The 24712-nt window shown below is 44.9% G+C and overlaps 1 protein-coding gene across 2 annotated transcripts in view; it reads left to right on the forward strand.

The window, feature by feature from the left end:
* The window catches only part of EIF2D (eukaryotic translation initiation factor 2D), a 96080-nt gene that overhangs the window by 46552 nt on the left and 24816 nt on the right, over positions 1-24712 (forward strand). For both annotated transcript variants that reach the window (XM_040337529.1, XM_040337527.1), the window contains 3 exons: positions 12965-13120; positions 14980-15069; positions 23287-23382. In XM_040337529.1, the coding sequence (XP_040193463.1) occupies positions 12965-13120; positions 14980-15069; positions 23287-23382 (342 nt within the window). The remainder of the gene's footprint in view (positions 1-12964; positions 13121-14979; positions 15070-23286; positions 23383-24712) is intronic.

The raw sequence follows: 24712 nt of genomic DNA on the forward strand, positions 1-24712 counted from the left end.
CAGAGAGCTGCCAGTGGAAGAACAAGGTTTGGGGTTTTATTCCAATCTCTTCACCGTCTCCAAACCAAACGGAGATGTAAAGCCCATCCTGGACCTCAAGGCCTTAAACAAGTTCCTAAAGGTCCAATCATTCCGGATGGAATCGATCAGGTCGGTGGTGGCCTCCCTGCAAGGAGGGGAACTACTAGCGTCCATCGATATAAAGGACGCATACTTGCACGTTCCTATCTTCCTCGACCATCAGAAGCTGCTTCGCTTCGCGGTAAATCAGCTCCACTTCCAATTCATGGCCTTACCTTTTGGTCTGGCCACCGCTCCTCGTGTTTTCACGAAGGTATTGGCTCCACTGTTAGCCTATCTAAGGTCTCAAGGCATATCCATAGTAGCCTATCTAGACGACCTATTGGTGGTAGTCCGGTCAGTGGCCGATCTAAACTCAGCGGTACACAGAACCGTAACATTTCTGGAATCCATGGGTTGGGTTCTCAACCTGGACAAGTCAGCCTTAATGCCTGTGCAAAGGTTCGAATATTTAGGTCTACTCATAGACCCAAAGCTAAAAAAGGTCTTCTTGCCCCAAAGGAAGTTTGAGGCTTTAAGAGAACTAGTTCAACTAGTCAAAGCAAAGCGTCAGCCTCCCATTCGCCTCTGTATAAGGTTACTGGGAAAAATGGTAGCCTCGTTCGAGGCCGTTCCATTTGCGCAGTTCCACTCAAGGGAGCTTCAACATGCCATTCTGTCCGCAAGGAAAAAAAAGTTCAAGCCTTGGATCTACCTATGTCCCTCTCCCGGTCTGTCCGGCAGAGCCTTTGTTGGTGGCTGGTTCCCCGGAACCTACTAAAAGGGAAGTCCTTTGTTCCCATTTCATGGCAGGTTGTGACCACGGACGCCAGTCTGCTAGGCTGGGGTGCAGTCCTGGGAGGTTTGTCTCTCCAGGGGAAATGGTCAAACTCCGAGAGGTCTCTACCCATAAATCTGCTGGAAATTCGAGCAGTTTATCTAGCCCTGTCAGCTTGGTCAGACAGGTTGAAGGGTCTTCCGGTCAGGGTTCAATCAGACAATGTCACTGCCGTGGCATACATAAATCACCAGGGGGGCACAAGAAGTCGTGCAGCCCAAAGAGAGGTGAATCAAATCCTGACCTGGGCAGAAAAATATGTCCCATGCATATCTGCAGTGTTCATTCCGGGAATAGACAATTGGCGAGCAGACTACCTAAGCCGCCAACAGGTGCTTCCGGGGGAATGGACGCTTCACCCCGACATCTTCCAGAACATTTGTCAGAGGTGGGGAACACCAGATGTCGATCTCTTTGCATCGAGGTTCAATGCAAGGGTGGGCAACTTTCTGTCCCGGACCAGGGATCCACTTGCTTACGGCACGGATGCACTTTTTTTCCAATGGGACCAGTTCTCCCTAATGTATGCGTTTCCTCCGCTGCAATTATTACCCCGTCTTCTTCGCAGGGTGAAATCGGAAGGAAGACCAGTGATTCTGGTGGCTCCAGCATGACCCAGAAGGGCCTGGTTCGCGGACATTGTAAGGATGTCCGTGGGGCAAACGTGGTCCCTTCCGCTTCGGCCAGACCTATTGTCCCAGGGGCCAATATTCCATCCTTCCTTACCGTCTCTCAATTTGACGGTTTGGCTATTGAGTCCCATATCTTAAAGAGAAGGGGTCTCTCTAATTCGGTGGCATCTACTTTGATTAATGCCAGAAAACCGGCATCCAGACTCATTTATTACAGAGTCTGGAAATCTTATGTGGCCTGGTGCGAGACCAGGGGTTGGCATCCCGAAGGTATCTCATTGGCAGAATTCTAGAGTTTCTACAATTAGGGGCAGACATGAAGTTGGCCCTAAGCACCATTAAGGGCCAGATCTCGGCCTTATCGATTTTTTTCCAAAGGCCACTAGCTACACATTCCCTGATCAAAACCTTTTTGCAAGGTGTGATCCGACTTAATCCACCAGTCAAGATTCCCTTGTGTCCGTGGGATTTGAATCTGGTCCTTTCTGTCTTGCAGAAACAACCATTTGAGCCCTTGGCTCATATTCCTTTGGTCCTTCTGACCAGGAAGGTGATTTTTTTGGTAGCCATAACCTCCGCTAGGAGGGTTTCGGAGTTGGCGGCGTTATCTTGTAAGGAACCGTACCTTATATTCCATAAGGATAGGGTGGTTCTACGGCCCCACCCGGCTTTCCTGCCTAAAGTTGTTTCAAAGTTTCATTTGAATCAGGATCTTGTTCTCCCTTCTTTTTTCTCAGAACCTAGTTCCGCAAGGGAGAAGGCTTTGCATACGCTAGACGTATTAAGAGCAGTTAAGATCTATCTTAGGGCTACTGCTCAGGTCCGGAAAACTGATACGTTGTTTATACTGCCAGAAGGTCCCAGATGTGGGCAGGCAGCGTCGAAGTCCACTATCTCCAAATGGATTCGGCAGGTCATTACTCAAGCCTATGGCTTGAGAGGAAAGGTTCCCCCGTTTAAGGTTAAAGCACATTCCACTAGAGCGGTGGGTACTTCCTGGGCAGTGCATCATCAAGCCTCCATGGCTCAGGTCTGCAAGGCCGCAACATGGTCGTCTGTCCATACTTTCACAAAATTTTATCAATTGGACATAAGAAAAAATGAGGAGAGCGCCTTTGGGCGCAGTGTGCTGCAGGCTGCAGTTTGATTCCTCATGTCTGATGGCGCCCGGCTTATTTTTTGGGGTCTCCCTCCCATCATAGCATTGCTTTAGGACGTCCCACATAGTAATTACTATTCTTCTCTGTGTCCCGTGATGTACGATAAAGAAAATAGGATTTTTATAACAGCTTACCTGTAAAATCCTTTTCTTGGAGTACATCACGGGACACAGAGCTCCCGCCCCTCTTTTGGGGTATTTGGGACACTTATTGCTTGCTACAAAACTGAGGTACTCCCAGTATGGGAGGGGTTATATAGGGGAGGGGACTTCTTGCCTTAAGGGCGTGCCAGTGTCCACACCTGAAGGTACTCTCTATAACCCACATAGTAATTACTATGCTTCTCTGTGTCCCGTGATGTACTCCAAGAAAAGGATTTTACAGGTAAGCTGTTATAAAAATCCTATTTTTTCCCCCATTGTTTTATCCTGTATATTTCTTGTGCTTCCTTTTGTAAAGCGCTTTGCGAAGCTATCTTCAACCCCTTCATGCCAACCGTACGCAAATTTGTGTTCAGGCTTGAAGGGGTTCTACCGGGTAATTTCTTCAGCTGCAGGCATCCCCCCAGCCTTATTTTTGAAGCTGACGGTTAGCTCTTTAGGGGTAACAACTGAAGCGGCTAAAATCTGCTCGGCTGTTACCCTAAGGGGCGGAAGGGGACATCCCGTAAAAAGGTTATTCCAAAAGAAAATACTGTTGATGTAACTGGCGTAAATTTGTCAATTCTAAATTTGCTAGCACAGCTTACACCCCCCTTCTCCCCAGACTGACAATGCTGCTGTCCAAAGGTGCCCCAATGCTCCTTTATCCAGAGTGGGGGCATGCTAATACAGGAGGTGTGTTTACTGGCTTGATCACCAGGTAAAAACAGAGGTAGAAAAGCCCCCCCCCCCCCCCCAAAAAAAAGGGATTTTTATTAACAGCTTACCTGTAAAATCCTTTTCTTGTAGTACATCACGGGACACAGAGCAGCATAGCCATTACATATGGGTTATATAGTGTACCTTCAGGTGATGGACACTGGCACTCTCCGACAGGAAGTTCCCTCCCTATATAACCCCCACCCATAGTGGGAGTACCTCAGTTTTGTAGCAAGCAATATGCATCCCAAAATTCCCCATAAGAGGGGTGGGAGCTCTGTGTCCCGTGATGTACTACAAGAAAAGGATTTTACAGGTAAGCTGTTAATAAAAATCCCTTTTTCTTTATCGTACATCACGGGACACAGAGCAGCATAGCCATTACATATGGGATGTCCCCAAGCAATGCTCCATGAGGGGAGGGAGACAACCAGAAAAAACCAAACAAGAGGTGCCACCGGACAAGAGGAGATTAAACTGCGGCCCGCAGTACCGCCTGCCCAAAGGCTGAATCAGCGTTCCTCCTAACGTCCATTTGATAAAATTTTGCAAATGTGTGGACAGATGACCAGGTTGCTGCCCTGCAGACCTGAGCCATAGGGACCTGGTGATACGCTGCCCAAGAGGCACTTATAGCTCTAGTGGAATGAGCCTTAACCGATAAGGGTGGACTCTTCCCCTTCAGGCCATAGGCCTGAATAATCGTCTGTCTAATCCACTTAGCAATAGTGGCCTTAGACGCTGCCTGGCCCTTCTTGGGCCCTTCCGGCAGAATGAATAAGACGTCCGTCTTACGAATCTGGGCTGTAGCTTCCAAGTAAATCTTTACAGCTCTAACTACATCCAAGGAATGTAGTAACCTCTCTTCCTTAGAAGAAGGCCTTGGAAAAAATGATGGAAGAATCACATCTTGATTAAGGTGAAAATTTGATACCACCTTAGGCAGGAAGGACGGAAGCGGCCGCAAAACGACCCTGTCCTTATGCAATAATAAATAAGGTGCCTTACATGACAAGGCTGCCAACTCCGACACCCTTCTGGCGGATGCCATGGCCACCAGAAACACTAGTTTCCTAGTCAAAAGGACCAAAGGAATCACGGACAAGGGCTCAAAGGGCTGCCTTTGCAAGGCCGATAGAACCAAATTTAGATCCCAAGGATACAGGGGAGCTTTAATCGGGGGATTCACCCGAATAACACCTTGTAAAAAGGATTTCATTAAGGAATGGGCAGCCAACGATCTCTGGAAGAAGACCGACAAGGCAGACACCTGCCCCTTGATTGTGCCGACCGCCAAACCTTTTTCCACTCCCAACTGTAAAAACTCCAGGATTCTCCCAATAGTATATTTGCGGGGATCCCATTTCCTGGTTTCACACCAGGTAATATAGGCCTTCCACACCCTATAGTATATTAACCTGGAAACTGGTTTTCTTGCGTTTATAAGGGTAGAAACGACCTGCCCTGAAAGGCCTCTGTTTCTGAGAATCAGGGACTCAGCCGCCAGGCCGTTAAATTTAGGGCCTGTAAGGCAGGGTGGTAGAATGGCCCTTGTGAGAGGAGGTCCGGACGTAGAGGGAGGACCCAAGGCTCCTCTACGGTCATCCTTTTTATCAAGGAGTACCAAGGTCTTCGGGGCCACGCTGGGGCCACTAGAATCGCTGGCTTGCGTTCCCTTTGAATTCTGTGAAGAAGACGGGGTAGCATCCGTATTGGAGGGAAGGCATAGATTAGCGCAAACTGATGCCAAGGACACACCAAGGCATCTGTCCCGCAGGCCAATGGATCCCTCGTTCGAGAGACAAAGTTTGCTACTTTGGCATTGAATCTGGACGCCATAATGTCCACCTCCGGAGTACCCCACTTCCGGCAAATGACCTGGAACACTTCGGGATGGAGGGACCACTCCCCTGGGGACATCTGTTGGCGGCTGAGGAAGTCCGCTTGCCAATTGTCCACCCCGGGGATAAAGATAGCTGAGATGCAGGGGACATGGGCTTCTGCCCATGAAAAGATCCGATCTACCTCCCTTTGGGCTGCCTGACTCCTGGTGCCACCCTGGTGGTTTATATATGCTACGGCAGTGGCATTGTCGGATTGTACCCTTACTGGGGAGCCCTGCAGAACCTCCGTCCAGCCCAAAAGAGCCAACCGAGCTGCTCGGATCTCTAAGACATTTATGGGTAGGGCTGATTCTGCCCTTGACCATTTCCCCTGTAGGGTTAAATCGTCTAGGACTGCACCCCAACCTGATAGGCTGGCGTCCGTGGTTACTATCCTCCATGAGGGGGGATTGAACGATCTTCCTTTCAGAAGATTTTTTGTGACTAGCCACCAACACAGGCTCTGCCTCATAGGGAAGGGAAATGGGAAGATCCAAGGCCTGGAGTCTTTTGTCCCAGGCCGCGAGAATTGCTCTCTGTAGTCTCCGAGAATGGATCTGGGCATAGGGCACTGCCTCGAAGGTGGCCACTAGCTTTCCCAACAGGCGCATGCAGAGGCGTATAGATGGCCTTGTGCTGCTTAGGACTATGTGGATTAACTCCCTTATCGAGTCCACTCTGGACTGGGCAGGAAGATCCGTTGTTGTCTTGTATCTAAAATCAGACCTAGATACTCCAACCTTCTTGTGGGCTGTAAAGCCGATTTGTCCCGGTTTAGAACCCAACCCAGGGACTCTAGGCAGTTTACTGCTAGCAACACTGCCCGATTTAGACCGGCCGCTGAGTGGTCGACTACCAGAAGATCGTCTAGGTAGGCCATGATCAGAATGCCCTGTTCCCTTAGGATGGCTAATACGGGGGCCAGGATCTTCGTAAAAACCCGAGGGGCCGTGGCTAGTCCGAACGGAAGAGCCACGAACTGATAATGCCGATAGTTTAGGGCAAAACGCAGATACCTGTAATGGCCTGGGAAAATCGGAACGTGCAGGTATGCGTCCTTTATATCGATGGAGGCCAAGAACTCCTTTCCTTGGAGGGCGGCCACCACCGAACGAATGGACTCCATTCGAAAAGACCGGACTCTTAAAAAGCGGTTTAATAACTTTAGGTCCAGAATAGGCCTGACGTCGCCGTTTGGCTTCGGGACAACGAAGAGGTTTGAGTAAAACCCTTGTCCTTGCTCCCCTGCTGGTACTTCCATAATCACTCCTTGAGATAGGAGTCGCTCTAGGGCGGACAGAAGCGATGCCTGTCTCTGAGGGTCGCCTGGAAGTCTTGACATTTGAAAGTGAGGAGGGGGGAACTCCCGAAACTCCAGCTTGTACCCCTGAGTTACTGAGGACAGAACCCATTGGTCGGTAACTTGGGCCCCCCACAACTCCGAGAACAACCGGAGTCTTCCCCCCACTCGAGAGAGTGGGGGCGCCCCTTCACAAGGCTGCCTTAGGGGCAGCCTTAACCGGCTTACGGTTCCACGGTCTCTTGTTCCCTGCAGCTTGCCCCTGGGGCCTGTTTGCAGCTGCGCGTCCAGGAGGCCGTCGATACTGCCTAGAGAATGAGGGCCCTGGAACTGGAGAGGTTGGGCGCTTAAGAGGGACCTCGGAACCTTTTCTTAACCGGTAAAAGGGTGCTCTTACCACTAGAGATCTTTTGAATATATTTGTCAAGATCTTCTCCAAACAATCTCTCTCCTTGAAAGGAGAATCCTGTAAGGAGTTTTTTGCAGGGGGTTTCTGCAGACCAGTTCTTTAACCAAAGTAATCTTCTCATGTGGACCAAATACAGGGATAGGCGGGACGCCTGTTGGATTGAATCCTTGATAGCGTCTACCGCGAAACATAAGGCTCTAGGTAGATCGGCTAAGTCCTGAGCCTGTTGAGCCGGGAGGTCCTTTAGGGCCTGCTTGGCCTGGTCTTTTAAAGCCTGGCAGACGCCAATGGCAGCTACAGCTGGCTGGACCACTGCCCCCGCTGTGGAAAAGGATGCCTTTAGTAAGGTCTCAAGCCTTTTATCCACAGGATCTTTGAACATGTGAATATTGTCCACTGGACATGTTAAAGCTTTATTGACACATGATATGGCTGCGTCAACAGTGGGGACAGCCCATTTTTTTGAAAACTCCTCCTCTAAAGGGTACATAACTGCGAACCTTTTAGGAGGCAGAAAAATCCTGTCTGGCTTAACCCAGTCCTGAAATATCAGGTCCTTTAACAAAGGATGGACCGGGAACACCAGGTTGGCTTGGGGCGCTTTTAGGGAGCCCAATGAGGACACAGCGGAGGCCAGAGGCTGAGGCAAAGGCATTTTAAAAGCTGACCGCACCATATCCGTTAAGGACTGAACCCACAATTTTTCTGCGTGAGAAGCTGAAAAAGGTTCTTCTATAGTAGAATCTTCAGAACCCAAATGGTCCAAATGATCCTCAGCCTGGTCTCCTGTATCTTCCAATTCCTCAGTGGAAAGGACATCTTCCTCAGGAGATTCAAACCTGGGAGACGGGGACCTAGCCCGCTTCTTCCCGGATAAAGAGGCCGTAATAAGAGCGGCCATCCTCTTTTCAAATCCACCCAAGGTGGAGGCTAACATCTCTTCCGTGACATAGGAAGGAGTTGGTTGAATAGGGCCCGCCATAGCACCTAGCAACCCCGATGGCTCACCCAGGGCAGCAACCTCCGGATCCTCCGGGGAGGTAGGGGCAGGTGGATTCTGGGAAATATCCTCCGAGCCCGATGGGGAACCCTTCGGCTTTTTAACACCTTTAGCATTTTTAGCGTTCCCTGCACCCTTAGGAGCCATAATAACAAATCTGAGATACTCCGCTAATATACAACTAACTGTAATAGCTGGAGAAAAACACACATTTAAATAAATGAGGAAAAAAATTTAGGCTAGGGTAATGTTAGACAGAAACTAAACTTCCCAAAACCTAACAAGAGATAGCAATATTGAGCCCCAAGGGCTTAATCATATCCTAATATTGCTTCCCTTAATGCTGGGCTAAGAGAGTACCAAATACTAAGTACTCTGACTGCTACTTAGTACACCGGCTTTTTAGAGAAAATATGAGCTTAAACAGCTCTTTAGCAAGGTGTGTACAAAAAAACGGCCACTAGGTGTCACTGTGTCAGCATAACATAGGCAAACCTATCCTGCTCAGCTCAGCATCGCTGCTCCGTGTCCCTTCACAGCCTTCAGCAAACTGTCAGGCTAAATAGAGTTTTTCCCTCTGATGTACAGAGGGGAGGGAACTCCCTGGGCGTCCCCCGCCCCTCCACGCAGCGTCGGCGCCTATAACAGTGCGCGCGCGCGCACGCTCCCGACGCCGCTTTCAGGAAGCAGGAAGCAGAATCCATGTGGGGAGAGGAGCCCGGGAGCTGCTGGAGATACACAGACATCAGGAAGTAAGTAATTTAAACCTGACATGCTCCCTTTTACATTTCATGGAGCAAAACACCTTGTAGCAGCAGCAGCAGTCTATTAGCCCAGCCAGAGGAACAGTATACCTGGGTGTTTGAGCCATCCAGTCATGCAGACTTTGTGGTTTCTCTTTTAGCCCATGCACAGAGGCATAAAAAAGGCTTTTCCCCAGAGTCCCCTGTGGGGAGCCCACTGACAAACCAAGTTCCGTAGGCCCCCCGCTTACCTTTCCACGCCGCAGGGTATTGCTCATGCAAGAGGCCCAATCTTCCCCCTTCACCGTGGGTATGGTCATAGACCTTCAGGGACCGGGGTCCAAGTCAGGAACACCACACACCTGGACCTATACAGCACTACTGGCAGCAGGTATTCATAGGTTAAAAAACCCAGTCCTGGAACCCAGAGTCCAGCCCTCCAAGGAGAGGCATTATAGGCAAAACCCCATCCACGAATTGGGGCCCGGGTACCGTCCACTTTGGCTATGAAGCACCTTGGACGGATCCGGTCGGCTGGCCCTGGTCCCAAGGACAAACTGCAGGCACAACCTTCAACGTGCACCAACACCTAAGACACTGGCGAAAAAACTGAGGTACTCCCACTATGGGTGGGGGTTATATAGGGAGGGAACTTCCTGTCGGAGAGTGCCAGTGTCCATCACCTGAAGGTACACTATATAACCCATATGTAATGGCTATGCTGCTCTGTGTCCCGTGATGTACGATAAAGAAAAGAAGAAAACTAAAGCAGCCACCACATCTGAGGATTGGTAAGCTGCAATATATTTATGTTTTGGGTTTTGGTTTATTATCACTTTAAGCCCATGCAGTGTTGCACCAGCCAGGTTGGGACAAATTGGATGGCTAGAATCCTGTCTCAAAAGGTTCCTGTCTTGAACCATTAAGGTCAATATTCCTATCGCACACGTTCCTGGCAAATATGGCCCATAAAATGGTGGGTGCTGCACCGATTACCAGTCGAAGGGGCCCTGCGCAGCTACAAAACGTTACACTTTCCTTTGTGATGTGATCTCTAGCATTAAAGAAACCTTTGGTCCCCTGGGGGGGGGGGGGTGGATGTCACCTTCCGTCGCCTATAAGAACAATCAAGCGGCGGAACTGCCCCTATGATCGTTCTTATGGTGCACAGAATCGCTGGCTGAAAAGATGGATATCTGAATGATGCCTGTAGCTGCAGGCATCATTCAGATCCCCCCCCCCCCCCGAAAGTCAAGGACGTCATATGACTGCCTGCAGTCCAGACCATTCACCAATTGAAAACATTTGGCTCATCTTGAAACTAAAAATATATAGTAAAGACAACCTAGTATTGTTTAACAGTTCGAATGCCTATATCGGGCAAGAATGGGACAACTTTACTCTCCCAAAACTCCTCAGTTGCCAGACGTTTACAGAGTGCTGTTAACCTTCCTACTGGCTGCACACATGCATGCGGCCTCTCAGTGGGTGGGCGGGCTTTGATGCAAAGTAGCCCCATAAATGTGTCTGTATGTAAACATGGGCGTGCTGCAATGCATACTGGGAAATGTAGTTCTTGCATGAACGAGCGCCGCAAACCAGGAAGTGAATGAGAGAACAGAAACTAGAATGCCGGAGGTGATATAGATGAAGGAATTTAATAGGTATTTACTTGTTTTTTAACAGAATCATTACACTATTCTGTCTGTCTACCTTGCAGACATTAATTTTAGCCAAATTTTTTTTTTTTTCGTTTACAACTCCTTTAAGGGGCCAGGAAGTGGTTGGCAGGAATGGTTAAAAGAAAACATGGCCCTGTCCCAACTTTTTTGAGTGTTGCTACCATCAACCTCAAAATTGCCTTATTTTTTTTTCTTAAAATGGTATGTTTTTACAGTTTTAAATTGTTAGTTAACCCAGGACCCTCTATCCACTATATCTGGCCCCCCACAGTACACAGAACATGGCAATGCAATTATTTTAGTAAATGTAAACTTATAAATTTCTTTTTTTTCAATCTTGTAACTTCTATCAGTGGCTAAAGCTCCTATGAGCCTGCTGGACCCCTGACCCTCTGTCTGGACAGTGATGATTGGCCCTGTACCGATCACATGCACCCTCCCAGGAAAAAAATAAATCTCTAGCAGTACACTCCAAACTGAGCATGTACAGAGTGCTTCCAGGGCTCTTTTCTATCAGGAGATGGATTGGGGACTGTGGAAGAAGGGGATAATCAGAGAAGACAACCTTTTTTTATACAATTCACAGAATTAACCCTTTAGGTTCCACAGTTTAGTCTAACAACCATTATTTACTGCATATACAGACTGATTTTACTGGTGTGGGTTTAGTAACTCTTTAAATATTTGATATGTTTTCTATTTTCTATTGTGATAGGAGATTTGTAAAACATTGCATTCTTTTTTTTTTTTTCTAACTTTTTTGGAACTGAGGTTGTACTTTTGACTCCTCTTGCTGGCTTATGCCCCTTTCACACAGGGTAATTAAGCCTGTGCAGGTCTGTCTTTTATCAACACAGCGATGCACAGGTGCAGTGTGCATACCCATGCCGGCATCCCATCCGCTATCGGGACATGCGGATGCACGGATACAGTGGCTGTGTTTCCCTATATGAAATGCAGGTGCTTTTCCCATGAATGCACACAGGGTGAGTTGGGGAACACAGACCAGTATGTCGTAGGGACAAAGCGGCTGTGTCCATGCAGCCGTGTGTCCCAATAGACTAAAATGGGACTCCGGCACAGGGATGCATGCAGCACCTCTGTATCCCTGTGCTGGTAAAAGGCTAATTTACATGGGGCATGGAGCTAACCGCCCTGCACTGGACCTTACATATCTCTTCCCATCCGCTGGTCTGAATCATGTCCTGCTCCCCTATTCTTCACTAGCTAACAATACTGTGCTTCGCTGATTCGTTCCATGTCAGGTATATCAACTGAAGCTCAGTATTACCGCATGCTGCAGTACAAAAACTTTTCATTGTTATTCTTTATTAAGTCAACCTGATGCAAACTATATATATGGACAAATTTGCTTTGATTTTAAGAGCCAGCTAAAAGTTGGGAGCCATTTTTTATTTTTTAATAAAGTTTGTTTGAGACATCCAGGGTCTAAAATGTCTCCTCTCTGCTCCTCAGGATGTACATGGCAATGCACATCACATTACTAAAACTGGTGCACACAGTGCATAGTAACCACTTCTGGGTTTAATTTTCAACGCTTAATTGAACAAGCTGAAGTTGTAAGCTTATTGGTTACTATGCACAGTTGCACCAGATTCTGTGTGCACCAGTTTTAGTAAATCTCCCTCTTACTGACATGTTTGAATGGTGTACTGTGCTATATGTGTACTGTACTATGTATACTGACCTGTATGAATGGTGTACTGTACTATGTATACTGACCTGTATGAATGATGTACTGCGCTATGTGTACTGTACTATGTATACTGACATGTATGAATGGTGTACTGTACTATGTATACTGACATGTATGAATGGTGTACTGTACTATGTATACTGACATGTATGAATGGTGTACTGTACTATGTATACTGACATGTATGAATGGTGTACTGTACTATGTATACTGACATGTATGAATGGTGTACTGTACTATGTATACTGACATGTATGAATGGTGTACTGTACTATGTATACTGACATGTATGAATGGTGTACTGTACTATGTATACTGACATGTATGAATGGTGTATTGAGTTGTGTACCGATAATCGATAATGAAAATTGTTGACAACTATTTTTATTCCTAATTTTTATTGATTATGTCTATTAGTTGTTTCAGCCCTACTTTACTTCCTAGACTAGAAAATCTCCAAGGTAACTGGGACTGTTCGTTGCCAGAGACCTTGAAACTGAAACTTGCAGTTGGTGATTTTAAAATGATTAGACATACATCATTTCCTTCAATTTGACTTTGAGTGCCATTATTTAGAACGCACGTTTGATCAAGTCATTCTGCACATCTTTTTCCATAAAAGTACAGACAAAAATCCTAAGCATCTTAATTTTATTGTAACTTTTTTTTCTTCTTGGCAGTGTGATATCATTTGTTGCTCCAGAAACTGTTCTTCCATTAGAGACTTGTGAAACATCAGATGGTGGTCGAAAGCAGCCTTATCAGCCTCCCGAAATCCTCTCTTTGTATGGAATCAATGCGAAAATGCTTCCTTTGTTCCAAGCATCGGGGCACAGGTAAGCAACAGAAGGTGATAAGTTCTTGAGAGTAAAGCAGTGTATCTAAATTCGGCTGTTTGAGCAGGAATCAGACTCATTTTGGTACACACATACCCCTTTCTTCTGTTAGAAACTGTTTTTAAACAGTCATACTGGAAAACTAGCATTCAAATAAAACATGCAGCCAATGGCTGCAACACTTGGTGCTATATGATTCCTGAATAATAATAATGAAAGGGGCGGGGGAGACCCCACTTTCATAATTCAATAGCACAGTGGGGGAGATCCCTTCATCCACATGGCTTGCATGGATTCTGGAATGTTTCAAATTCTTTTCCATTCAATCTCCTGGTTGAAAAAAAAAATTTGGCCATGTATACCCAGTTTAACTACTTAAGCCCCAGACCATTTGGCTGGCCAAAGACCAGAGCGCTTTTTGCGATTCAGCAATGCGTCGCTTTAACTGATAATTTGCGACGTGGCTCCCAAACAGAATTAACGTCCTTTTTTCCCCACAAATGGAGCTTTCTTTTGGTGGCATTTTATCACCTCTACAGTTTTTATTTTTTGCGCTACAAACAAAAATAGAGCGACAATTTTGAAAAAAGATCAATATTTTTTACTTTTTGCTGTGATAAATATCCCCCAAAAATAATATTAAAAAAACATTTTTTTCCCTCAGTTTAGGCCAATACGTATTCTTCTACATTTTTTTGGTAACAAAAATCGCAATAAGTGTTTATTGGTTTGCACAAAAGTTATAGCGTCTTCAAAATAGGTGGTAGTTTTATGGCATTTTTATTATTTTTTTTATTTAATTGTAATGGCAGTGATCATCGATTTTTATCGTGACTGCGACATTATGGCGGACATATCGGACACTTTTGACACCATTTTGGAACCATTGTCATATTTACAGCGACCAGTGCTATAAAAATGCACTGTTTACTGTAAAAATGACACGTCGGACGACCGCGCAATTGTCAGTTAAAGCGACGCAGTGCTGAATCGCAAAAAGGGGCCTGGTCCTTTAGCAACAAAATGGTCCGGGGCTTAAGTGGTTTACCTATATCTAAGATAGTAGTTTGTAAAAATGCATATATATGTCAGCTATATATGTTTTTTTTTTTCATTTTGGTAATCCTACCTATACCCCCTATGATTTTGCTAATTTATTTAAAGCATTTTATTACTGAATAATTATAGTTCATAAGTTGTTAAGATATATGATTCTAGGAAGAGATATTTTCTCAGAGAAAAATAATAATTCTTAGGTGTTGAATCTAGCCCTCCAAACTTCTATCCACGCATTTTCTGCAACTCCCCACTTTTCGCTCTCCTCGTAGTTTTACTTTTAATACCCACTTCCCAATCTTTTCATTTCTTTGCTGATCATCTAGCTTGCTCAGAGTTAATAGTCTGTATCTACTCACGTGAAGAAAGTTCAGAATGAAAAATTACAAGATATTGTATAAGACGTGTATGAAAGTAGAAATACTGTAAATGATTTGTGTGGGTCATTGATGACCTATATGGCTCCATTAACTCAATTGACTAATAATATAGGCTGTTCCACAAATCCTTTGCTAAATAATGGATGTGCATGGCAAGTGTGCAGCAAACAAGGTCCAAAAGACTGCATGTGCAGCAAGTAAATCTAAAGCAACCGATGTAAAGGCGGACAGAGATGTTACTGAAACAGTTACATTTTGAGTATTTTGCTTTTAAATAATTTGATGTATTGGTGCATATTTGGTATATGAACCATGCTAGCCTCAGTTCATAAGTATTTAAATCAGTGATCAGCATTTAAGCCTAGACAACATATAATCCTTTGTGATTTCATGGTTTACAATGTTTGTTTTTTGATGTTGCAGGAAGGGTGACCTGCTCACTCCGAATGATGTCCGAAGTGTCATCATAACATATGTGAAGACCAATGAGCTGGTTCATTCTGATAACAAAAAGTGAGTATGCTGACAAAACCCACAAGTAAACTGATTCATGTCACAAAGATTTCTCCTGACTCTGGTGCCCGACCTCTGTGGCACATTGGCCCCTTTTGTGCGGACCTTGGGGCCACTGTCGACATTGGTCTGCATTTTGTTTGCTTAAGCCAGTAGAGAAAAATAATCATTAGACAGGCTTTTAGTAGTTGCTTGGTTTTGGATTTTTTACTTTTTTCTGCTGTCTTTCATTTTTATGTCTGTTTTTTTCCTCTGATCTTCCATAATGGATCTGGCTGAAAGAAAGGAAGTTCTATTTTAAGAGGCTGTAAAGCAGTGGTTCTCAACCTTGCTAGTGCTGTGACCCCTTGATAAAATTACTTAAGTTGTGGGGACCCCTAACAGTAAAAATATTTTCGTAGCATAGGTTGTCGGCATCCAAGCCAAGACAAGTAATTTTCACCCCTAATGGACATTTAGTGCTCCCCAAGTGCCTTCCACCCGTATAGTATTGAAACCCCTTATGGTACATTTTATGATGTGCCACTCTTTCTCTTTGTTCTCCTTTGTTTCTCTATCCCAATTTTTTGTTTTTTTCCACCATCCCTATCTCTAGCCTTCTTTTTTTATCCTTTCTCTTATTCTTTCTTTCCCTGTTCTTTGTTCCTTCCACTCTTTACCTCTCCCTTCAATGCATTCTCTATTTTATTCCTTCTCTTACTCTTGGTGGGGAGTGGGGGGAATGGGATGAGTGTCAGTGCTGGTGGGTAGTTGGGATAAGTGGCCGTGCTCGCGGGGAGTTGGGATGCGCCGCGGGGGAGCTCTGATCAGCCAACTTAGGTGCTCTTGATCAAGGTCATCTGCTGTCCTGAGAACTGTAGTGGGGACTTTTAATGGCAACTATAATCACAGGCAGTGTTACTCACTGTGTCTCTGACTTTGTGGTGTCTCATAGCAGTGACACCTATGCTGAAATCAGGAGATAGGGTCTCCTCCAGCCCCTCCCACTTCACATTACTCACCAGTCAGCTGTCCTCTAGTCTCTGTCCCCCAGTCATGCTGTGAACTGAATGGGCGGCTGCAAAGAGACAGAGTGGCCGGTCACAGGCTCCAGGAACACCAAGCTGGGCAGCCAAAGGCTCCAGGGACAGCTCTGCTGGGCAGCCGCAAAAAGGCTGGGAGAGCAGTGGGGGTTTAGGAACAGCCCAGGATTCGGTGACCCCTGGCAAATCATCATTCGACCCCCGAAGGGGTCCCGACCCCGGGTTGAGAACCACTGCTGTAAAGAGAACAGGTCGAGGAACAGTAAAAGCAGTGATCCCCAGCAGTCTAATGCATTCTTTCTCCTGTCTCCTGAATCATGTCCCCCAATCTCTGACCATTTCCTGCCACATGTCTGCAGTTCCCGATCTTCTGTTTTAGCATGCTAATCAATAGTATCTGACCATCCCCCTTTTATACAAGTGAAAACTTCTACACTGACCGCCAATGTAAAGGGGCTTTTCTACCTAACATCAGTGCTATAGGATGCTACACTGACCAGCCTTTTCTAAGTCAAATTTTTATTTTCCCAATTATTTTTTCATGTTAAGATTAATATTGTCGCACAGAGCAAGTGTGCTTGGTGTCAAATACTCTTGGTATGCTACGTTCTTTTATTTTAAATCTCCCATAATTTAGCCCCACATTTACACTTGGACGTTTTTCAGGTCATTTCCTATGCCTTATTATGCCGTACTGAGCAGAATCCCATTCTTTCTAATAGTTCCTATTCACACTTGTACTGTGTCACCTTACGCTTTACGCCAGGGGTCTCCAAACTTTCTAAACAAAGGACCGTTTTACTGTCCTTGAGACTTTAGGGGGGCCGGACTGTGACCATCAGGAGTAGAAAAAGTCCTGACATCCGTGGGAGGGCGGTATGCCCTATCATTTTGTTTTAGTGAAAGTAATTGTGCCCCATCATTGGGTCCCATTGTTGGTCTCATTGGCAGGAATTGTGCCCCATTGTTCTCATTTGGAGGAATTGTGCCCCATTATTGGGTGTCATTGGACCCCATTGTTGGTCTCCTTGGGAGGAATTGTGCCCCATCATTGGGTCCCATTGTTGGTCTCATTGGGAGGATTTGTGCCCCATTATTGAGTGTCATTGGGCCACATTGTTGGTCTCATTGGGAGGAATTGTTCCCCATTATTGGGTGTCATTGGGCCCCATTGTTGGTCTCATTGGGAGGAATAGTGCCCTATTATTGGGCCTCATTGCGCCCTATTGTCTGCCTTATTGGGATGAATAATGCCGCATTATTGGGTGTCATTGGGCTCTATTGGTCTTATTGGGAGGAATAGTGCCCCATTATTGGGTGTCATTGAGCCAGATTGTTGGTCTCATTGGGAAAAATTGTGCCCCATTATTGGTTGTCATTGGGCCCCATCGTTGGTCTCATTGGGAGGAATTGTGCCCCTTCATTGGTGTCATTGGGGGGGAATTATGGCCCCAAGGGCCGGGTAAAAGCAAGCAAAGGGCCACATCTGGCCCCCGGGCCGTAGTTTGGAGACCACTGCTCTACGCCTTTCACTCAAATGGGATGATTTTTTTTCTTCATTTTTGTGTATTTAGGTTTTTTGATCCCATAGACTTTATTTGGAACTCTGTAAATGCACGATACACATGTTTTTACACCTGAAGAGTTTCTCTCCTCCTATAGAACTACTCTCTTTCCTTGCCCAGCCTGGAAAATAGACCCCTGATGCTTGACACAAGTAAAAAAATGCCAAAAATACACCTGAAAAAGTGCCTGAGAAAATCACTTTAATATTACTCTCTGCTCTGTTGTGCAAACTACTGCTAATGTGTCTTGAGCTGTAGAAAAAAAAAATATATTTTTAGCCTGATTTCCTTAAAGCCCAAAATGATTTCAAAGATACCAAAAGTTGAGAATAGCTGCTATAGAACCAGGGGAGGGCTGGCAGCCTTAGGCTTGGGGGGCAAGTCCAGTCAAGTGGCCCACTAACACCTTGCCGATCAGCCACCATCATTATATGGCAGCAGGTTGGCCACGGCGTCACACTAGAGCAGATGCGGATGGCCAGCGGCTGCGATATCCGCCTGCGACCCGCGATCGCTCCTGAGAGAGACAGATCGGGGATCTGTCAATGTAAACGGACATCCCCGTTTTGACAGGGGAGTTGGAGAAAGATCTGCTTTTCCTTATGATCGGGAACATCGATCTCTCTCTACTCCCAGTCACTACACGGCCCACATAGTTAGAAACACCTCCCTATGGAACACTTAACCCCTTGATTGCCCCCTAGTGTTAACCTCTTCCCTGCCAGTGACATTTATACAAAAATCAGTGGATATTTTTAGCTCTGATCGCTGTATAATTGTCACTGGTCCCAAAAAAGTGTCAAATGTCCAATCTGTCCGCCACAATGTCACAGTCCTGCTAAAAATCGCTGATCACTGGCATTACTAGAAAAAAATTAAAATAATGTCATAAATCTATTCCCTATTTTGTAGACGCTATAACTTTTGCGCAAATTTTTCGATTATTTTTTTTTATTTATTTTTTACCAAAAATATGTAAAATAATACATATTGGCCTAGATTGATGAAGAAATATATATTTTTGGGGGATATTTATTATAGCAAAAAGTTAAAAATATGGATTTTATTTTTTCTTTCAAAATTTCGCTCTTTTTTTTTTTGTTTGTTTATAGCGCAAAATGACCAAATATCATTTGTGGGGAAAAAAGGATGACAATTTTGTTTGGGTACAACATCACACATCAATTGTCGGTTAAAGCAATGCAGTGCCGTATCACAAAAAATGGCCTGGTCAGGAAGTGGGTAAATCCTTCTGGGGCTGAAGTAGTTAAACCACCGAATCGGCTCACCATCATCAGTGCAGCCTGATCAGTGCCCCTCAGTGCAGCCTCACCAGTGCAGTCTGATCAGTGCAGCCTTTACCAGTGCAGCCTGATCAGTGCAGCTTCACTAGTGAAGCCTGATCAGTGCCTATCAGTGCAGCCTCACCAGTGCAGAGAGTGCTCAGGCATCAGTGCAGCCTGATCAGTTCAGACAGCGTCCATCAGTGCAGCCTGATCAGTGCAGAGAGTGCCCATCCGTGCAGCCTCACCAGTGCAGAGAGTGTCCAGGCATCAGTGCCCATCCATGCAGCCTCACCAGTGCAGACAGTGCCCATCAACACAGCCTGATCAGTGCAGCCTCACCAGTGCAGACAGTGCCCATTAGTGCAGACTCACCAGCGCAGTGCCCATCAACGCAGCCTGATTAGTGCCCATCAATGCAGCCTCACCAGTGCCTAACTGTAGGGAGGATGGGCTTACTGTGACACGACAGTGATCACCGCTTCTGATTACAGGAAGCCGTGTACACTGTCCTGTCACTAGGAAGACTGGGGAAATGCTTGTTTACATAAGCATTTCCCCCTTCTTCCTCACCGTGACACGATCGTGGGTATGCCCGTGGTCAGAGTCACGGAGCTCCCGGCGGGCGCGCCAACAATTCCGGCTTCTTAAAGGGGACATGCTTCTGCCTGTCCGTGCCATGCTGTCTACGTAAATTGTCGTGCTCTGGTCGGCAAGCAGGTAACCAGCATAGACACTTATTTTTTATGTTTTGCATAGCTATACCTGCAAAAGGGTCCAGGCTGAAGTGATCTAGCAGGACTTAATTTTCTGACTAAAGTTCCACTTTAGTCAGGCTGGTAGCAGGCTTCCGTAAGCTTTAGCAGAACTTGAAAAGCCTGCTATCGGATTACTTAAAATGAGTTGGTACTCTTGTTAGGAGTTCTGTATATCATGAATCCCGATGCCTGCCTGTATATATTATAAAAACAAAATGTTAAAGTGGTTGTAAACCTTCACCTATACTCAGTGAAATGATTTGACTCGGGTGATCCAGAGAAGTGAAACAAATCCGCCTTCATAAGTTACACCTGTTTATTTGATGCCATATGTCCTGTACATCCTAGCAAAACTCAGAGATGAAAAGGAATTTTCACACACACAACGCAGGGGTCAGGGAACAGCAGTTACACACTGTACAAGTGAGAGCTGATTGAAGGGAGGAGACACACTCCCTACCTTGTCCCCCTAAAAAGCTCCTGATTTCAGCAAAACTTGTCAAAAGTCAGTCATACTGGTAAGAGGAACGAGGCAGCAGAGAGAAATGATGCTTTGGAGAGAGGCAAGTAAACATATGGAAATATGTGCTTTGTTCAGAATTCATGTCTAAGGTTTACAGCCACTTTTATTACAAAGATTATCATTCCCAAACTACAGCTGAAGGGTTCAAGAACGCTGCTCAAAGCTTGCCAAAAACTCAAGTCTGTGTGAAGTAGACTTTATGGATTTCATTGATTATCGGTTATATTTCCTGCTTATGTAGTTAAATGACAGAACACAAATTGGACTCAAGTATCAACTATTGCTATCTGATATAGCAGTCTCTACCCTATTGGCAGTAACTCAGATTTGTGAATCGGTTCAATACGATTCTATTCCGAGGTTAAACTCTGAGTTTTTTGGCGCTATTAAATTAGTTGAGTGATTCTAGTATTGCAGCAGTACCTGACAAATTGTCAGTCTACCTCTCGCTCAAACTGCAGATCTTGTGTTCAGAAGTCCTCTTGTTAATCTTCTCAGCCATCCTCCTATCTGCTTTTACAAGTGAGAGGTTGTTTGCTCATCCTGCTGGATTACATAGTTAGGCTGGGTTCACACTACGGTTTTCCCGTCCGTCAGCCGCATACGATTTATATGAAAAACCGTATGCGGCTGAAACGGACGGGAACGTATGGAACCGCACATATGTGCGTTTTCCATTGACATTAATGTTAAAGGAAAACGTATGCGTTTGCCATACTGTTTTAAAAACGACCGCAAAACCGTGGTTGAACACGCTTTTGCGTACGTTTAAAAAACGTTTTGCCAGCAAATCGTACGCACCCGGATGCATCTGAGTGCATACGATTTGCAATGCATTGTCTATCTATACGTTTTCCCGTCCGGGCCCGTACGTTTTCAATACTGAAATCGTATGCGGCTGACGGACGGGAAAACCGTAGTGTGAACCCAGCCTTACATAGTTAGTCAGGTTGAAAAAAGACACAAGTCCATCCAGTTCAACCACAAAAAAAATAAACAAAATAAATAACACAATACAATCCCATACACCCAACTCCATACCCACAGTTGATCCAGAGGAAGGCAAAAAACCCCGGCAGAGCATGAGAGCATGGATCCCTTACAGGTTTTTCTCGAGAGTAGTATGTTATTTGATCCCACTCTACTCTGCACACTGGGGACACTTTTTCTGTCCTCTTCAGATGCTTCAAGTTTTCAAGTCCATGCCCTTTTAGAGCGATTTCATGACTTATTGCATAAATAAGGATTAGTTTCCAATGCTCCTTTGTCCTGTGGGAGCCTGACTATAGCTATAGCACTGATAAATATCCTAATGTTAAGTTTTTCCCATAATCGTGATTGTGATTTCAAACACCCAGGACTAAACATCGTAACGTACGTTCTGTTGCTTCCCTGAATCTAGTGATTGTAGTCATTGACCTTCCTCGGTGTAGTCAGGTGCCAGTGTCTGAACTTTGTCCTCCCCTTCTTACTGGGACTTTCCTTTCTGTTGGGCTGGACCTTGCCCCCCCCCTCTGAAGTGTTGGGGTGTCCATGCTATCTGTGCTCAGTTTGTTCCCTCCAGCTTATGGGTGGGGTTAGAAGAATAACATTTTGCATGTCTTCTACCCTGTGGGGCAGTTTGGTGCTCCCTGTTTGGCAGGTTGGTGGTAGGGGGTATGGGCTGATATACTTTCAGGACACTCATGAGTGGCTTCTGGCAGGACAGCATTTATTGCAAAGTGTCCCTGCCTTCACTGCTAGTCTGCAGGATTCCCTGGTATAAGTTCCATAGGGAATTTTTTTCTTATCTGAAGGAAGGTCAAGTCGTTCTGCAAGTCCTAGAGGACCAAGTATTTAAGCGGTTTTACTCCCATGTTTTTCTCAAAGACAGTCTCCAAAAAACCTCTGGGAAGTACAGAATGATTGATTGTAAAACCCGAAAAGTACCTCAACAAAAAGTGCCATAGGGAACTCATTTGGTCTCATTGGATCTGCTGGATGCTTACCTGGATGTTTCTATTCATCCAGCACACCGAAAAGATTTGACATCCAAACCCAAAAAATGCTTACAGCAATTCAGGGCCGTTGCCTGCGATCTCTACACAGTTCTCTGAAATTGTACAAACATTTTGGCAGAAGTGATGGCTTTTTTTATGTTTTGGTTCTCCTGTAGACACATTTCTGATATTCTCCCAGGACAAGGAGAATTGGCCTCCTCCCTTCCAAAGTGTGTGTTGGAAGATAAATGTTGGCAAATTAAATCTGAACCATCTCACTCTGTAATCTTCATAGGTTACAGAACAAGGCACAGTATAGCAAAGGATTTACTATAAAATCATTTTCTCTGTAGGTGAATTATAGCTCTTGAGGAGAAGTGTCTGTCTGGCAAATCATGCAGACCTTAGGTATTATGACTGCTGCCATTCCAGAGCAGAGTCATATGGGCTACATCCCCAGGAGATTTCTGTTAGAGAGATGGAATTGGAAGCACAGTTGGTCGATTTTTCCTACTCTTTCTTTCCCCTGCAAAGAAAAAGCATAAGGGGCTAGTATGCATCACATACTAGCCCATTATGTGGCACTTTCCTGCAAAGGAAGTCCACGCTGTCCCCGCTAGTGGTGGCATCCTCTTCCTTCCCGGGCCGCAGACTCTGTGACGCTACTTGCGAGTGATAAAATGTCACAAAGGTCCGTTTCTTCACAGAGCATTTGCCGATAATATCATCGGCGCACTATGAGGTAAATATCTAGTTTAGGAGATATTTCCACTACCTATAGGTAAGCCTAGATATAGGTAAAAGTGACAATCGGGGGTTCCCAACCACTAAGTTGATACATGACACGTTGGATATTGGTTGGATATTCATAGCTCTCGGGGATATAGGCATCTATTTTCCGATGACCTGACTGCATATACTTTAGGACGTACTTTTTCAATTTTGACTGTAATGTAGTTGTAACCAGAACTCGGGTAACTACCCTAGCTGTATTTAAAAATGTCTTTTATTATGTTTTAATAAATATATGACTAGGCTAAACTGTATAATCTTATTAAGCGAATATCTGTTGTTGTTTTTTTTTCAGCTTTGTAACAGTTGACCCTATTATATGTGACTGCTTGCTGAATGCATCTGAAAAATATGACCTCCTCCTTCTCAAGTGGGATGATTTAGTTACAAGGTACAGTGCAGGATTATTTCCTTTTAAAGGCTGATTGAAGTGAAAAAGTATATTGTGTTTGTGTGCATGCATATTTTATCACTTTATAACATCTAAACATTAAAGATGTTAAGTATTGAATACTTTTGCAATTTGCAAAGTTACTGTAAAGTGGCTTCCATAGCAATAATCTGCTATTTCAATGTACTATATGAAGCATAAATTCCAGCCGGTTTCTTTGTTTTAAACTTGTATCCTACATCTGTACACCGAGACCCTAAGTGATCAGTACAGGACATATAGAACAACATGGTTCCCGGATTTGTCTTTTTACACAGTTTCCTTTTTTAAAGCATGAATCCTTGCATCTGTCTGTCTAAAAGCAAATGAAAAAACAAAATTGCTCAACCTCCTTTTGCCATCACTTTGCATTCATTCTATAAAAGGTTTTGATTGGTGTGGAGCTAAATTTTTCAGTATTTTACTCCAGGCTTTAGCGTTTACTTCACAGTGCAGCATTTCTATGGAACTCGAACATAAAAAATAAGTGCCAATTTTGAAGGCTTATATGCAAGTTATTGGCCATAAAAAGGGTATGGGGGCCCGGGTAGTACCATGGGGACACCAATGTAAAAAAATAATGTTTAACCACTTCAGCCCTGGAAGAATTTGCCCCCTAAATGACCAGGCCAATTTTTGCGAAAACGGCACTGCATCGATTTAACTGAAAATTGCGCGGTGGTGCAGCGCTGTACCCAAACAAAATTGACGTCCTTTTTTACCCACAAATAGAGCTTTCTTTTGGTGGTCTTTGATCGCCATAATCCTCCTGCTATAAATTTAAAAAAAAAAAACTTTTCTTTTACTTTCTGCTATAATACATATCCAAAAAAAAAAAATGTATTCATCAGTTTAGACCCATGTATATTCTTTTACATATTTTTGGTAAAACAAATTGCAGTAGGCGTATATTCATTGGTTTGCGGAAAAGTTATTGTGTCTACAAACTACTGCATATATTTAGGGACTTTTATTTATTTTTAATTGTTTTTACTGGTAATGGTGGCGATCTGCATTCACAGATCACAGTGCGAACTTTGAATTTGGACAGGAATCAGATTGCATGGGTGTGAATACCCATGTGATCCGATTCCAGTCCGGCGGGAAAAAAAGGATTTCCTCACCTTTTTTGTGCAATTCCAATGCGAGTACAGCCATACACCTGTATGACTGAATTCGCATTGCACAGACATAACATGTGATCGGCACAGCAATGCGGTGCAAATCACATGCAATGTCTGTGTTCGCATATGTGTGAACCCAGGCTTAAATTGATTTTCCCTGCAAGCTT

This window comes from Rana temporaria, chromosome 2 (genome assembly GCF_905171775.1).
Source record: "Rana temporaria chromosome 2, aRanTem1.1, whole genome shotgun sequence".
In the NCBI taxonomy this organism is placed as follows: Eukaryota; Metazoa; Chordata; class Amphibia; order Anura; family Ranidae; genus Rana; species Rana temporaria.